This window comes from Octodon degus, unplaced genomic scaffold (assembly GCF_000260255.1).
Source record: "Octodon degus isolate 3935 unplaced genomic scaffold, OctDeg1.0 scaffold00107, whole genome shotgun sequence".
Taxonomy (NCBI): Eukaryota; Metazoa; Chordata; class Mammalia; order Rodentia; family Octodontidae; genus Octodon; species Octodon degus.
In genome coordinates this window covers 1,710,350-1,724,901 of record NW_004524683.1, presented here as the reverse complement: position 1 = coordinate 1,724,901, position 14,552 = coordinate 1,710,350, and the positions used below count along the sequence as shown (strand labels likewise).

General features: G+C 35.9%; 1 protein-coding gene and 1 pseudogene across 3 annotated transcripts in view; both read left to right on the top strand.

Moving 5' to 3' along the window:
- Zfyve9 (zinc finger FYVE-type containing 9) overlaps positions 1–14,552 on the top strand; it is a 211,329-nt gene that overhangs the window by 93,125 nt on the left and 103,652 nt on the right. For 2 of the 3 annotated variants that reach the window (XM_023724211.1, XM_004639118.2), the window contains exon 4: positions 2,851–4,928. The exons of the other annotated variant lie outside the window; for it this stretch is intronic. In XM_023724211.1, coding sequence (XP_023579979.1) covers positions 2,851–4,928 — 2,078 coding nt within the window. The remainder of the gene's footprint in view (positions 1–2,850; positions 4,929–14,552) is intronic. 3 annotated transcript variants of the gene reach the window in all.
- Positions 5,776–12,833, top strand: LOC105743214 (annotated as a pseudogene).

Below are 14,552 nucleotides of genomic sequence, written 5' to 3'. Positions count from 1 at the left end.
CATGTGATAGTTTTGCAAACTGGTATATTTCCATATAAGTTCAAGATTTTGGTAGTGACCTCCAAACCTTCCTTGTAGCTCGTAGTTCATGTCATTCTTTAATAGCAGTGAGAAGAAAGATTAGTTTTGATTTTGTTACTTTGAGGTTATGCTAGAACAAATCCTAAATAGAATATGAGACCATGGGGATAAGGAAAGAGATACCTGGAATGACCAGCTATTCTCATATTTTACCTCCGACGACCCAGTATCCTTAGACTCATTGCAGATTCATGTAAATGTGAAATCTTGTGATTTGGGATTTTATTGGATCCAGATGAGGTTTGTATATAACAAGCAAGAAGGTATTTCTGAGAAAAAAAAAACTATTTATACAAATATTTTGTTAGTACTTTCTTCTGTTTAGCCAGCTGCATATCATATATACTTAAGTTGCTAAATATCTATGCACATGTTATACCTACCCATATAAATGATGTTTTCAGAATACCACTGACTCTACTAAAACTATTAGTTTGTTACGTTAGTCCTTTTCTAATTTCTGTAGATTCTAATAAAGTGTACTTTGTGGTTGTTTTAGAGTACATTTTTTTTGTTGAATCTGTAAAAATATCTTAGCCAAGAGTAGCATTTGTTAAAAAGAATAATTTCTTTGAAAGGAGAAAGATTTTCCAAACCCATTTATTCTTTGTAACTATGTGTTTTTTGTTTTTGTTTTTGTTTTTTTGTTTGAACTGTTTTTTCAGTATCAGCACCATTTGCATTTCAGTGTCAGTAACTACAGTATCTAGCCTGGTACCTTAGAGAGTATGTTTTAAATGAAGTGATTTCTTATTTTGTATTTCTTCTTTAAGTAAATTTCAAATTTATTCTAGCGCAAATTTGGATTTAAACTTAGAATTTAGAAACTCAAAGGATACTAAATCTATTCTTTATGTCAAAACAATATCTATTCTTCATGTAAAATGCTCTGATGTTTTATGGCTTTATTATCTGTCCTTTGTAGTTTCTCCTCACTGCTTCCTTATTTTCTTCTTCTTCTACTTATTTTCTTAGCCCAAACTGATATACTTAATGTTCTTTTGAATTGTTGTTATAGCTATGTTTTTTCCTCTTCTTTTCTAAACATAAAGAAAATTTTCAAGCCTAGCTGAGTTCCTCACACCTCCATGAATTGAATACAGTTCAATTACCTCATCTTGTAAAATTTTTCTCCTCTGAACTTATTTTCTATTTCTGCATAATAGTTTTCAAGTACATATGCTACTGTTAATTAGAAAGTCATGTATATTGTATTTGTATCTTACTATTCCAATTAGATTATATACTTTATAATAGAGATACAGAATGTCAATCTAATTTTCATGTTCCACAAACTCAATTCCTTTGCAGTAGTAGCTATTCACTTAATATATGTGTATTATGTACCTGCTACATATTAGGAGCTCTACAAAGTGAGAATTTACATTGATGGCCTAAAATGGTTTCTGCCTTCAGAAATCATTGAGTTGATGAAAAAGAAGTTAAATAAGTTGTTGCACTACCATGTACTAAATGTCTTAATAAAAACATGAGCAAGCTGCTATGGGTATATTGAAGATTAATGTTATGAACATAGATGCATAATTTCAGAACCATGATAATGTTATTGGAGGAAGACAGGAAAGACAATAATACATTGTTTCTTATTTCCATAATTTACTTAAAGATACACAGTAGCATAATTTGGGAAAATAATTTAGCTGTCTTAGGTATGATCTGTTAAAAAATAAAGAGAATTTTTATATGAAATTATAGCATAAATTGATTTAATAAGATAAATGAATATGCTTTGCCAAATATCTTCAGATAATATAAATATGAACCTAATTAATAATATATTGTGACATGGTTAGAGCATAATTTCATATACTATAGCAGACTTTTAAAAATATATAATGGGATAAGTAATTACATATTGATTGATTATAATTATTACAATCAATTATTTGATTGATTTGGGGAATTAGTACATAAACAAAATGGACAAATTTAAAATACACCAATTAAACAGAATAGTATAAAAAATCAATGTACCCATTATTTACTTTCAACGGTGACAGACATGCTGCCATTTTTGTTTCGTTTATTCCTTTATCTGTTTCTTGATCCCTTTGTTTACTTTTATAAAGTTAAACTTTGTTTTCACTAAAATGAATAGATCTTAGTTGTACAGTCTTTCTGTTTTCAGAGAGGGCCTCACCTCATTGCCCAGACTACTTTTGAACTTGTCAGTCAAGAGATCCTCCCATATCAACCTCCCACATAGCTTGGACTATGGGCATGTACCCCTATGCCTAGTTAATTGTACAATTTTGACAAATGGAGCTGTGAAACCCATATACCAATCACGATATAGATCGTAGGCTTCTAGCTATCCACAGAAATTTCTTGTTTTTCCTCCTGACTTGATTGTATTTTTATTACTGAGCCTTCTCCCATTAGTATGTGTTTTGTTTTGTATACAGACAATGCAAGAATGCTTTCTCCAATCCTCAGTTAGAATATATCTTTTTTGTTTATACTGGGTATTGAACTCAGGACTTTGCACTTGCCAGGTAGGTACTTGTACCACTGACATACCCGCCTTAAGGAAGAAGTCTTTTGTTTGAAATGTTCTGAGATATTACTGCTTGATGACATAATTAAGGAAAATATTTTAATATGTTTTCTTATTCCTACTTAAAAATTAGATACGTATCCTAGGAATGCATTTTATTTTCAGAGTATAGTTGGAAATGTTGCTTAACTTAGTCTTATTAGATTTTCACTATTACCAGCCAACTTACTGTAGCAACTTATTTTTTTCAGATGAAACAATTTCCCCTACTTTATTGGACGCAAAGTGGAATAAAATTCTAGATCCCTCTTCCCACCGACTGTCGTTTAATCCTGCATTGGCTAGTGTGAATGAACCTGCAGTTTCTAATGAATCACAGCCACAGCTAAAAGTCTTCTCTTTGGCTCATTCAGCTCCAACTGAGGGAGAAGATCACTGTGCTAATGGGCAGAACTGTAGTCTAAATCCAGAGATTGCCACAATGTGGATTGATGGAAATGCTGTTGCAGAAGATCAGTTAATCAAGAAAAACTATAATCGAGATGGTCAGTACAGTGCTGCTGAAGCAGGAGAGAAAAAATGTGGAAACTTAACTTGTCTTCCAGATGAGAAAAGTGTTCTTGTTGTAGCTGTCATGCATAATTGTGATAAAAGGACATTACAAAGTGACTTGCAGGACTGTAATAATTATAATAGCCAATCTCTCATGGATTCTTTTAGCTGTTCACTGGATAATGAAAACAGACAAACTGATCAATTTAGTTTTAGTATGAATGGATCCACTGAAAAAGATATGAACTCAGAAAAACAAATGGATCCATTGAAAAGACCCAAAACAGAAGGGAGTTCTGTTAATCATCTATGTACAACTTCTTCTGATAGTCTAACCAGTGTATGTTCCACTTCACAATTAAAGGATGATGAAAGTATAGGTAGAGACTCCTCAGTGTCTATGATTACAAGTTTAACAGTTGATTCAGTGATCTCATCCCAGGCAACAGATAAAGGCTCTACTGTTAAAAGACAAGAAGATTGTATGCCAGATGAGGACATTATTGGCAAAATCAGCTCTCCTTGGACAGACATGGGGAATCCAAACACCTTTTCCCACTTGGGGGAGGAGATTTTGAGAGAAAAGAAGCCAGCAGAGGAGAGAACAACTGAAGAATCACTCCAGTCTGGTTTACCTTTGTGTCTCAAACCAGACATGCCTCGAAAAGATAACTCTGAAAAGTTTTCAGATTGCCTTGTGCCTAATGAAGTTAGAGCTGATGAAAATGAACATTATGAACATGAAGAAATTCTTGGCACTACAGAACTACTTAATATGACAGAGCATTTCTCTCTCTCTCAGGAGATGAGTAATTGGAAATTGACTAAACTAAATGAGATGAATGAAGATAGCCAAGTAAATGAAGAAAGTGAAAAATTTTTACAAGTTAATCAGCCTGATGACACTAATGGTGATAATGTAGGAGAGTGTGTTGGAGTAGTAGATGCAGATCTAGATTTAAAAGGAACTTGCACGAGTGAAAGTGGAGGATGTGATTTCTCCACTGTTACAGATTCATCAGCAGCAAATTCTTTATCTAATGGTTGTGATTCCTATGGAATGCAGAGCCCAGTTGTTTCTTTTGTTCCAAAGACTTTACCCTCCAAAGAAGATTCAGTAACAGAAGAAAAAGAAATAGAGGAGAGCAAGTCAGAATGCTACTCAAACATTTATGAACACAGAGGAAATGAGGCGACAGAGGGGAGTGGACTACTTTTAAACAGCACTGGTGACCTAATGAAGAAAAATTATTTACATAATTTCTGTAGTCAAGTTCCATCAGTCCTTGTGCAGTCTTCCCCCAAGATTGTAGCAAATCTGCAATCCATCAGTGTTCCTTTTGGCGGTGCAAGACCCAAGCAACCTTCTAATCTTAAACTTCAAATTCCAAAGCCATTATCAGACCATTTAAAAAACGACCTGTCCACAAACAATGGAAATAGTATTAAAAACAAAAACGATATTCTGGGGAAAGCAAAACTAGGGGAAAACTCAGCAACCAATGCCTCTTTGGGAAGCATCTCTAGTGCTGATACAAATGGGGAGCATACAGAGAGTTATGAGGCTTCCAGTAGACCGTGCCTTGCAGTAGCTCCAGATAGCCCAGATAATGATCTGAGAGCTGGTCAGTTTGGAATTTCTGCCAGAAAGCCATTTACCACTCTGGGTGAAGTAGCTCCAGTATGGGTACCAGATTCCCAGGCTCCAAATTGCATGAAATGTGAAGCCCGGTTTACATTCACCAAAAGAAGGCATCATTGCAGAGCATGTGGGAAGGTAAGTTGCATATATGAGCTCAAATCTGGTTGAGATGACAAGATTGCTTTTGAAAACCCAGTTCTGATAAGTCTCAATAACAAATGATCTTGCTGATCTTAGATAGTAGGTGCTTTGTTGTCCATCTTTGTACTGTTATCAGTTTCTATGAAGAGATGAGAATTGAGGAAGTGTTAGCTTTGTGGTTTCTGTATTGTTAGATACTTGGTTCATGGAGTCATCTGAAATAAGGAAGTTATTATAGCTTAGGAAATACTTGCAATTGTTTTTATTTTTTGTTTGTTCATTTGTTTTTCTTGGGTTTTTAAAATTTATTTATTTATTTGTGTGTGTGTGGCCAGCTCAGCTCACCAGGGGGTGGGGCTGGCTGGCATGTGGTGCTGGGGGATTGAACCGCGGTCCCTGTGGTTTACTAAGCTTGTTCTAAGTAGGTGCTTTAGACCACTGAGCCATCTCACTAGCCCCATCTTGGGTTGTTTCTGAGACACTATGTAACCCAGGCTGGTCTTAGGCTCATGGCAATTCTCCTGCCTCAGCCTGCTAAATGCTGGGATTACAGCTGTGCACCACCACACCTGGTGACTTACTTTTTAATTCTTGGAAAACTATTAAACTTAGAATCTGGGGAACAACCCACTCAGGCCCCCCTCCTGTCCCTCTCTCGGACAGGAGCTTTCTTTCCCTCAGTAAATATATTCTGCTCATAACCTCCGTTTGTTCCTAAAATTCATTCTCGGGTCTTAGAGAACACAGACTCATGCAGGTCAGGGCTCTTTGCAAGGGTATCTGGAAGTAATTTGCACCAAGCTGGCAGCTGCAATAACTACAGTTTAACTTCAACTCCACAATGTTTCCCTTGGCCAAAAACACATTAGGTTGTTTTCCATTGCGAAGCATTCAACAAATAGTGACAAGGCAGAGCCACCAGAAACATACACCTGATTTCCATGACAAATATGGTAATGCTATATTAGTTGGTGGAGTCACATTCTGTATTGCTGCATGGACCTACACAGCAACACAGATTGGAATAGAATGGAACCTTTTCCCTATTGGCAGAGTCACCTCCAAGGAATGGAGAGATCAGTACTCATGCCAGCTGATATGATACAGCTAAATTATTTTTAAGTGAAATCATAATTGATGCCAAGTAAAAGTGCTGTGTATCCATTAAAATATGGCCTATTGAAGAAATAAAGTACAATTGAAACCTTAAAAAAAATAAACTTAGAATCTATTTTACTAGTCCTACAGGATTTTATTTTCTTTTTTCTTTTTTTCTTTTTTTTTTTGGTACTGAGAATCAAACTCAGGATCTTGCACTTGCCAGGCCAATGCCCTTCTACAAGATTTTTATGATTATACTAGACATTCTGGGACTTTATATAGATGTGCATATATACTTTTGTCTTTCCCAATATAACAGTTGAAGCTTGTGTATCCTTATTTTTTTTTTTCTGTGTATCCTTATGACAGTTACAAGAATAGTTGATATTCCTTGGCTCTCCCCCAAAATTCTGTTAGCTAATAACACAGTATTTGATACTATTTTTCTTTTAAGAAGAGCTATAAATAAGGAAGACAGGGGTTTTATATTGTATATTTTTAAAAGTTGATCGTTGAGAATAGAAGTTTGTACTAATATTATTTAGACAAGATATCATGTCTGTGGGCTGGTGAGATGGCTCAGTGGTCTAAAGCATCTACTTAGAACAAGCTTAGCAAAGCATAGGGACCGCGGTTCAATCTCCCAGCACCACATCCCAGCCAGCCCGCCCCCTGGTGGGCTGAGCTGGCCACACACACACACACACACACACACACACACACATAAATAAATAAAAAGATATCATGTCTGCATCTTGTCCTCTGAATAACTGCTATGAAGACAACAATATACAATGTATTAATATATAACTGTCCTACCAGCCTGTTTTGAAGCTGTTTCATTGCTATTTTATCTTTTTTTCTCATTAAAATGAATAAAAATAAATAAGTTGAGTTTGATTCAAGTCTAGGTTAAAATTTTATTGTTTGTTACTATTAACTATAACCTTGTTAATCCTTAGTTTTCTAATTTGTAAAAGCAAGCAAAATGAGATGCTTTTTCATTGGGTTGTTTTGAAAATTTTATAAGATTACAGAAATTATTTCTGTAAATAATAAAGGATGTAGTTAATCTACATACCTTCTCACCTTGTTTATATTAATTAGGATGTTTTCAGTTTCAGGGAAGTATATCTGATCGTCAGTGACTTAGACAAACAACATTTATTTCACATAAGAAGCTATGGGGCTCAGTTATGTCTAGGTGAAAAGTTAAGATTGTGGACGTTCTCTTGGTCTTTGACGTATAGTCTCAAGACAGTGATGTAGCTCTCCTAAGTATCAGGTTCAACTAGACAACATTGTATGTGCAAAATAACTGGTTGGGAGGCAAAAAAACTATTTCGTTTGCTACCCTCTTATACTGAAGGAAGGAATCCAAGAGCTTCCTTCAGTTCAGTGGCCAGTTCTAGACTATAACCTTTGACCAATTATTACTGTCAAAAGATATCAAGATTGCAAGAATTGGCTAATCATAATTAGGCTGGGCTGTTTTTGATTATTAATGTTTAAAAATATATCTAATTCTGAAATATTCTGTAGTTTATGTTTATTTAGATAAAGTAGACCTGTGTTCAGTAGCCATTTTTTTTTTATTAGAATACGTTCATTGTTTTTATATTGTTTGTTTTGCATACTATATATAATCCATTTTGAGATGTTTGCTTCATTAAGCAAATAACAAAAATTTTTGGTACAGACCCACATATCCTGATTTAATTGAATAAATGAAGTACTTTTGGTAGACTCATACATTTGAGGTTTTTAAATATAATTATAAAAATGGGCATTTATACTGTTATTATAAAATGTCATACCTTACATAAGTAGATAGAGATTAATACTTATCTAACTTACATTTAAGTATCAAATTATAGTCAGTTCCTTATTCCATATATTTAATTTGAGTTAGTGTTCCACTGTAAAGTCAGAAGTAATTTTATCAAAAAAGATATATCAAGAACTGTGTAGAAGTTTTATTACTATATTATATTCTCTTTAAAAAATAAAATATAGCAGAACCATTCAGGGAAATAATAAAATTTAAAAAGTATAATTCAAAATACCACATTTTAGTTTAAGTGAGAAAACACCTTTAATAATTCAATTATCATTAGAAATAACTGAGTTAAAAATTGAAACTAGAGGGCCACCCAGATATCTCAGTGGATTAAAGCACCTACTTAGGCAGATGCAGGGACTGGGGTTCAATCCCCAGCATGCCATGCTGGCACTGCCCTATGGGCACACTGAGATGGCAACTGAGAGTGGGCATTGTGGTGTGCACCTGTAATCCCCGTACTTGGGAGGCTAAAAACAGGAGGATTACTTTGAGTCTGATCTGTGTAGTGAGACCCTGTAGACCTTGTACTAAATACATTTGGAAAAAAAATATTGAAACTAAAAATAACCATTTTGAATTGTGATAGAAAAGTCTAAGACAGTACTTTCATTTAGAACCCAGAAGTATATTCCTAAGAATATCAGCCTTTTGCCTGCTTCTGCTTATCTCTGGACCAGCTTGTAGTAATACCCATTTTTAAAAGATTGATAGACTTTTTTAGAACAAAAGAGTAGAGTGGGAAGTACAGTTCCCACATCTTACCCCTCTACACAGCTCATCCTGTTATTGACATTTGACATTAAAGGGGAATATATGTTACAATTGATGAATCAATATTTACACAGTGGAATTCTGTTTTTGTTTTACAATAGCGGGAATTGAACATAAATGCTGTTGTTTTGAGACAAGGTCTTACTGTGTAGTTCAGGCTGGCTTTGAACTCATGGCAATCCTTCTGCCTCAGCCTCCTGAGTGCTAGGATTATAGGCATGTATCACCACTCTTGGCAGAATCCAGAGGCATTTAGTTAGGCAGGTGCTCTACCACTGAGCCACATTCTTAGCCCTTTTTATTTTGAGATGTTTCATTAAGTGCCTGAACTGAATTTGATCTTCTGATTCTTGTGCTTTAGCCTTCCAAGTAGCTGGGATTATAGATGTGTGCTACTATATCCAACAATATATTGTTTATAAATAAAACAAATATAGATACTACAGTTTGCACTAGGGTTCAATCTGTGTTGAGTTTTTGATTGATGCACATTATATCTCCTATCACAGTATAATTTAACAGTGGCACTGAACTAAAAAGCCAATCTGTTCAAAAGGAAGAAATTACTGAGATGAAGATGACGGGGTTGGGGGAGATAGATCTGTGTATGTGTATATGTATGCAGGATGGCTTGGATAATTGTACTGTGGATCTCTACTGGTATATGGAAAGGAGCAGTTAATGCCTAAGTTTTTTCTCTTCTTAATTTCTTATAACTTTTTTTGTGTTTTCTAATTTTATATGCCTATATCTGGTAATCTAAACAACTGTGTTGAAAATAGCACTATGCAATATAATAAATACTGTTGAATTCATATTTTGTTTAGTGAAATTCTGTATCATTTCTATTTTTTATTACTGTATTATGTTCTCTTTAAAAAATAAAAAATAATAAATATAGCAGAACCATACTGAGGAAATAATAAGCCCGCGCTCCATTTGTTTTTCATTCCCCTTGTTTCTGAGCTCCTTAGTATTGCTTGCACAATTTTGCCTTTTCTAGAATGTTGTATGTTGGAATCATGCAATATGTAGCTTTTTGAGACAGCCTACCTCTACTTAAAAAGTGGATTAACTCACCTCAATATAGCTCATTGGTACTTACTGCCTAGCATGTGTAAGAACCTGGGTTAAATCTTTAGCACAGAGAAGTGGGGTGGGGAGAGAGGGAAGAAAGAAAAGGAGAGCAAGAACAATAATGAATAAATATATGTGTCATACATATTGATCACATTCATTATAGAGACTTTGTACCTGTATATAATAGATCTCAGGGTCTTTATTTCCTTCCCTCTTCTCCCTCTCCCTTACTCCACTTGTTTCCTTTTCCATTTCAACATGTGCCTCCTACTTCCCAGTGTCTGTCCTCCAGTATGCTCCTTGTTTACCCTTTGAGTTTCTCACACAAGACAAACAGTGCAATATTTAAAATTGGGTGTCAGATTCGCTTCACTTAGGAGCATGATCTTGACATGCATGTAGTTTTCTACAAATGACTGAAGTTTATCCTTCTTGATGGCAGTGTAGTAGTCCATTGTATAAAAAAACATATTTTCTTTATCCATTCATCTGTTGATGAGCATCTGGGTTGCTTCCAATATTTTATTTTATTTTATTTTTTGTGGAACTGAGGATTGAACTCAGGCCCTTGTGTCTGCCAGGCAAGCGCTTAATCTACTGAGCTATCTCCCTGGCCCCGGCTTCTAAGATTTTAAATTGTGCCACCGTAAGCATGAGTATGTATGTATCACTATGGTATGTATGATGCTTTTAACTCTTCAGGAAGATGCCTAAGAAGGAAACAGCTGGGTCAACTAGAACCTCTAGTTTAATTTTTTTGAGGAATTGCCATACTGATTTTCATAGTGGTTGTACTAGTTTATGCTCCCACAGGCAATGCAGAAAGGCTCTTTTTCACCAACGTGTGTTATTGGTAATAGCCATTCTTTTTGGAATGAGGTGAAATCTCAGTGTTGTAATTTGTGTCTCTCAAATGATCAGTGATTTTGAACATTTGATCCTCCTGTTTTCAGCCTCCCCAGAGCTGGGATTACAGGTGTGCACAACCACTCCCGTCTCGGTGGCCAGCTCATTGCAACCAGGGATGGGGTTGGCAGGGCATGGAGTACTGGGGATTGAACCCTGGTTCTTGTGCTTGCCAAAGAAGGTGCTTAGTCTGCTGAGCTATCTCACTGGACCTTATTTGGTTTTTTTGTTTTGTTTTTTTAATGTATTTAGTACAGGGTCTACAGGGTCTCACTATGTAAATCGGACTTGTAGTGATTCTCTTGTTTTCAGCCTCCCAAGTGCTGGTATTACAGGCGCGCACCACCATCCCCAGTCTCAATGGCCCTCTCAGCGCACCTGGGGGCGGGGTCAGCAAGGCACACTGGAGATCGAACCCCTGCTGCCATGCTTTGCCTAAGCTGAGGACAATCTGTTGAAAGACACAGTACAGGACAATCTGTTTGTCCTCAGCTCTGTTAATGTGGTGTATTACCTTTATTGACTTACGTGTGTTGAACCATCCCTGTGTCCCTGGAATTAATCCTATTTGGCCATGGCAAAGTCTGCTGAGCTACCTGGCCAGCCCTGTTTTTACTTCTTTATCTGAGAAGTGTCTATCCATTTCAAATGCCCATTTTTGGATTGCCCATTTAGTCCTTAAATTTGTGAGGGTCTAATTTTTTTTTAAAGTTCTTTATATTGTTTAGATGTTGGTCCTTTATCTGAAGAGTAACTAGTAAAAATTTTTACCACATTGTAGGTTGTTTTTTCACTTTGTTGGTGGTTTCTTAAGCTGTGTAAAACTTTTTAATTTGATGAGCTTGCAGTTGTTGATTCTTTGTGGTATTTCCTGTGCAGTCAGAGTTTTGTTTATAAAGTCTTTGCCTGAACCCATGTATTCAAGAGCAGATTGTTTCCGCTATAATATTTAGATCTTTTATCCATTTTTATTTTAATTGAGTGCATAGTAGAGATACAGGTTTAATTTTAATTTTTGGTGTATGAAAAGCCAGTTTTCCTAGCATCATTTGTTAAAGAGGATTTCTCTCTGTGAAAGTGTTTGGCCTCTTTGTCAAAGATTAGGTAGCTGAGTGTGCTTAGAGTTGTTTCTACATCTTCTGTTCTCTTCCACTGATGTTTTGTGTTTTTTTTGTGTGTGTGTTTTGTTTTGGTTTTTTTGGCCAGTACCATGCTGCTTTTATAATATTTATTTATTTATTTATTTAGTGGTTCCAAGATCGAACTCAGGACATTGTGTTTGCCAGGCAAGCACTTATTGCACTGAGCTATCTCCCCAACCCCTGCTTTTATAATAGTAGCTTTGTAGTATAACTCCAGATTGTGAGTTGTGCTGCTCCTTGCCTTTCTCTTGTTGTCCAGCATTATTTTTGCTATTCTAGGTCTCTTTTGGTTCCATGTGAATTTTAGGATCTAGTTCTGTGAAGTATGATATTGATGTTTTTATTTGGATTGTATTAAATCTGTATGTTTTGGAAATACTGCCATTTTTACTATATTGGTTCTGTCTATCCAAGAACAGGTGATATCTTTACATTTTCTTAGATCCTCTTTGGTCGACCTTTTTATATTACTATAGTTATCCATATATAGGTATTTCACTTTTGTTAGATGATTGCTAAGTATTTTATTTTTCTTGCTGCTATTGTGAAATGTGTTGTTTTCCTAAATTTCTCTTGCAGTTGAGTTGGTTATCTATGTATAGGAATGCTGTTGATTTTTGAGTGTTTAGTTTGTATCCTGCTATGCTGCTAAATATATTTATTAATTCTGGGAAGCTTTTGGTGGAGTTTTTGGGAACTTCTATGTAAAGTATCATGTCATCGGCAAATAATGTTTATTTAATTCATAGTATATATATATTCGTTTTATTTTTTTCTCTTGTCTAATTGCTCTGGATAATGTTTTCAGAATTGTATTGAACATTCCTGATTTTGGAATGAAAGCTTTTAGTTTTTGACCATTTAGTATGATATTGGCTATTGACTTGTTATAGATGGCTTTTATCAAACTGAGATAAGACTTTGTATTCCAATTCTCTGTAGGGATTTTTATCATGAATGGGGATTGAACTTTGCCAATCACTTTTTCTCATGTATTGAGATGATCATGTGATTTTTGTCCTCAGGTCTGTTAGTATGGTATATTACCGTTATTGACTTGCATGTGTTGAACCATCCCTTTGTCCCTGGAATTAATCCTATATGGCCTTGGAATGCAATATTCTTGATGATTTGCTGAATTCTGATTCTTGCATCTATGATTAATAAGGTCATTGTCCTTTAGTTCTTTTATTATTGGATTTTTCCCTGGTTTTGTTATCAGGGTAATACCTGCTCCCAGGAATAAGTTTGAGAGTATTGCTTCCCTTTCAATTTTATTAAAGGGTTAGAGAAATAGTGGCATTAGATCTTCTCTAAAGTTCTTGTGAAATTCAGTAGTGAATCCACCAGGACCTGGGCTTTTCTTTGATGTAGGTTTTGTTTTGTTTTAATAACCCAGGATCATTGACTGATCCTGGGTTATTTAGAATTTTATTAGAATTTTTATATTTTCTTGATTCAGCTTTGGTAATTCCTGTTGTTTCAGTTACTTTTTACTCATTGCCAGGACAAAATACTGACACCCAAAATTAAGGAAGGAAAGGTTTATTTAGCTCACAGTTAGTGGAGGTTCAGTCCATACTCTGCTGGCTCCAAGGCAGATGGCAGCAGTTCATGGCAGTGGAAATCACCTAAGAGCAGAGGAGGAGCAGCAACTGGGATGGTCTAGCAAGCCTCTCTTCTTTCCATATGACTGTGAAGACCAGAGCTCCTCCAAGGAGTAGCAATGGCTGCTGTGAAGATCCAAGCTCCTCTGAAGTACGTGGCTGCAACAATCAAGCTCCTCCAAGGAAGTGGAGCTGCAGAGCACAGAATTCCTCCAAGGAAGTGGGGCTTGCACAAGCTTTCCACAACCCCTTTATATACCCTTACTGTGCTGAGTCACTCTAGAGCAGGCTCTCCCTGCCCTAGGGTGGGGCCCCTCATGCCCCAGGGTATGGAATTGCCAAGCCAGCTAACCACATCTCAGGTTGGCACAAAGTATCAAACACCACACCTGTGTATGTAGGAATCTGTCTATTTCTTTTCAGCTTTTCATCTTATTGGAGTACAAATTCTCAAAGTAAAGATTTGTATTCCTACAGGGTCCATTATGATTCCACCCTTTCCCCCCAACCATTTTTTATAATGTTGACTAAGGGTTTGTCAATTTTATTTAATCCTTTAGTGATCCAACTCTTCATTTCATTAATTCTTTGTATTGTTTTCCTAGTCTCAGTTGCATTAATTTCTGCTCTATATTTTTAATTTCCTCCCTTCTAAAGTCTTTGGGTTTAACTTGCTCATCTTTTTTTTAGAACTTAAGGCTCAACATTAGGTTATTTGAGCTCTCTTTTTTTTTTTCTTTTTTTTTTGTATTTTAGTACAAGGTCTACAGGGTGTACACGGTCTCACTACTAGATCAGACTCGTAGTGATCCGCCTGTGTTCAGCCTCCCATAAGCTGGGATTACAGGCTCATGCCACCACACCCAGTCTCAATCACCATCTCAGTGCACCTTGGGGGCAGTGCCAGCACAGCAGGATGGGGACCAAACCCCCAGCCCCTGTGTCTGCTTAAGCAGGCCTTTTAGTCCACTGAGCTATTTGGCCAGTCCTCACTTTTTTTTTTTTGATGTGGGAATTCATCACTAAATTGTCCCTTGTAGAACTGCTTTCATTACATCTCCTAAATGCTAGTATTTCATATCGATGTTATCATTTAATTGTAAAAACTGTTTAATTTCTTCTTCCTCTTCTTCTTTTTGTATTTTGTTACTGAAGGGTCTACAGGGTG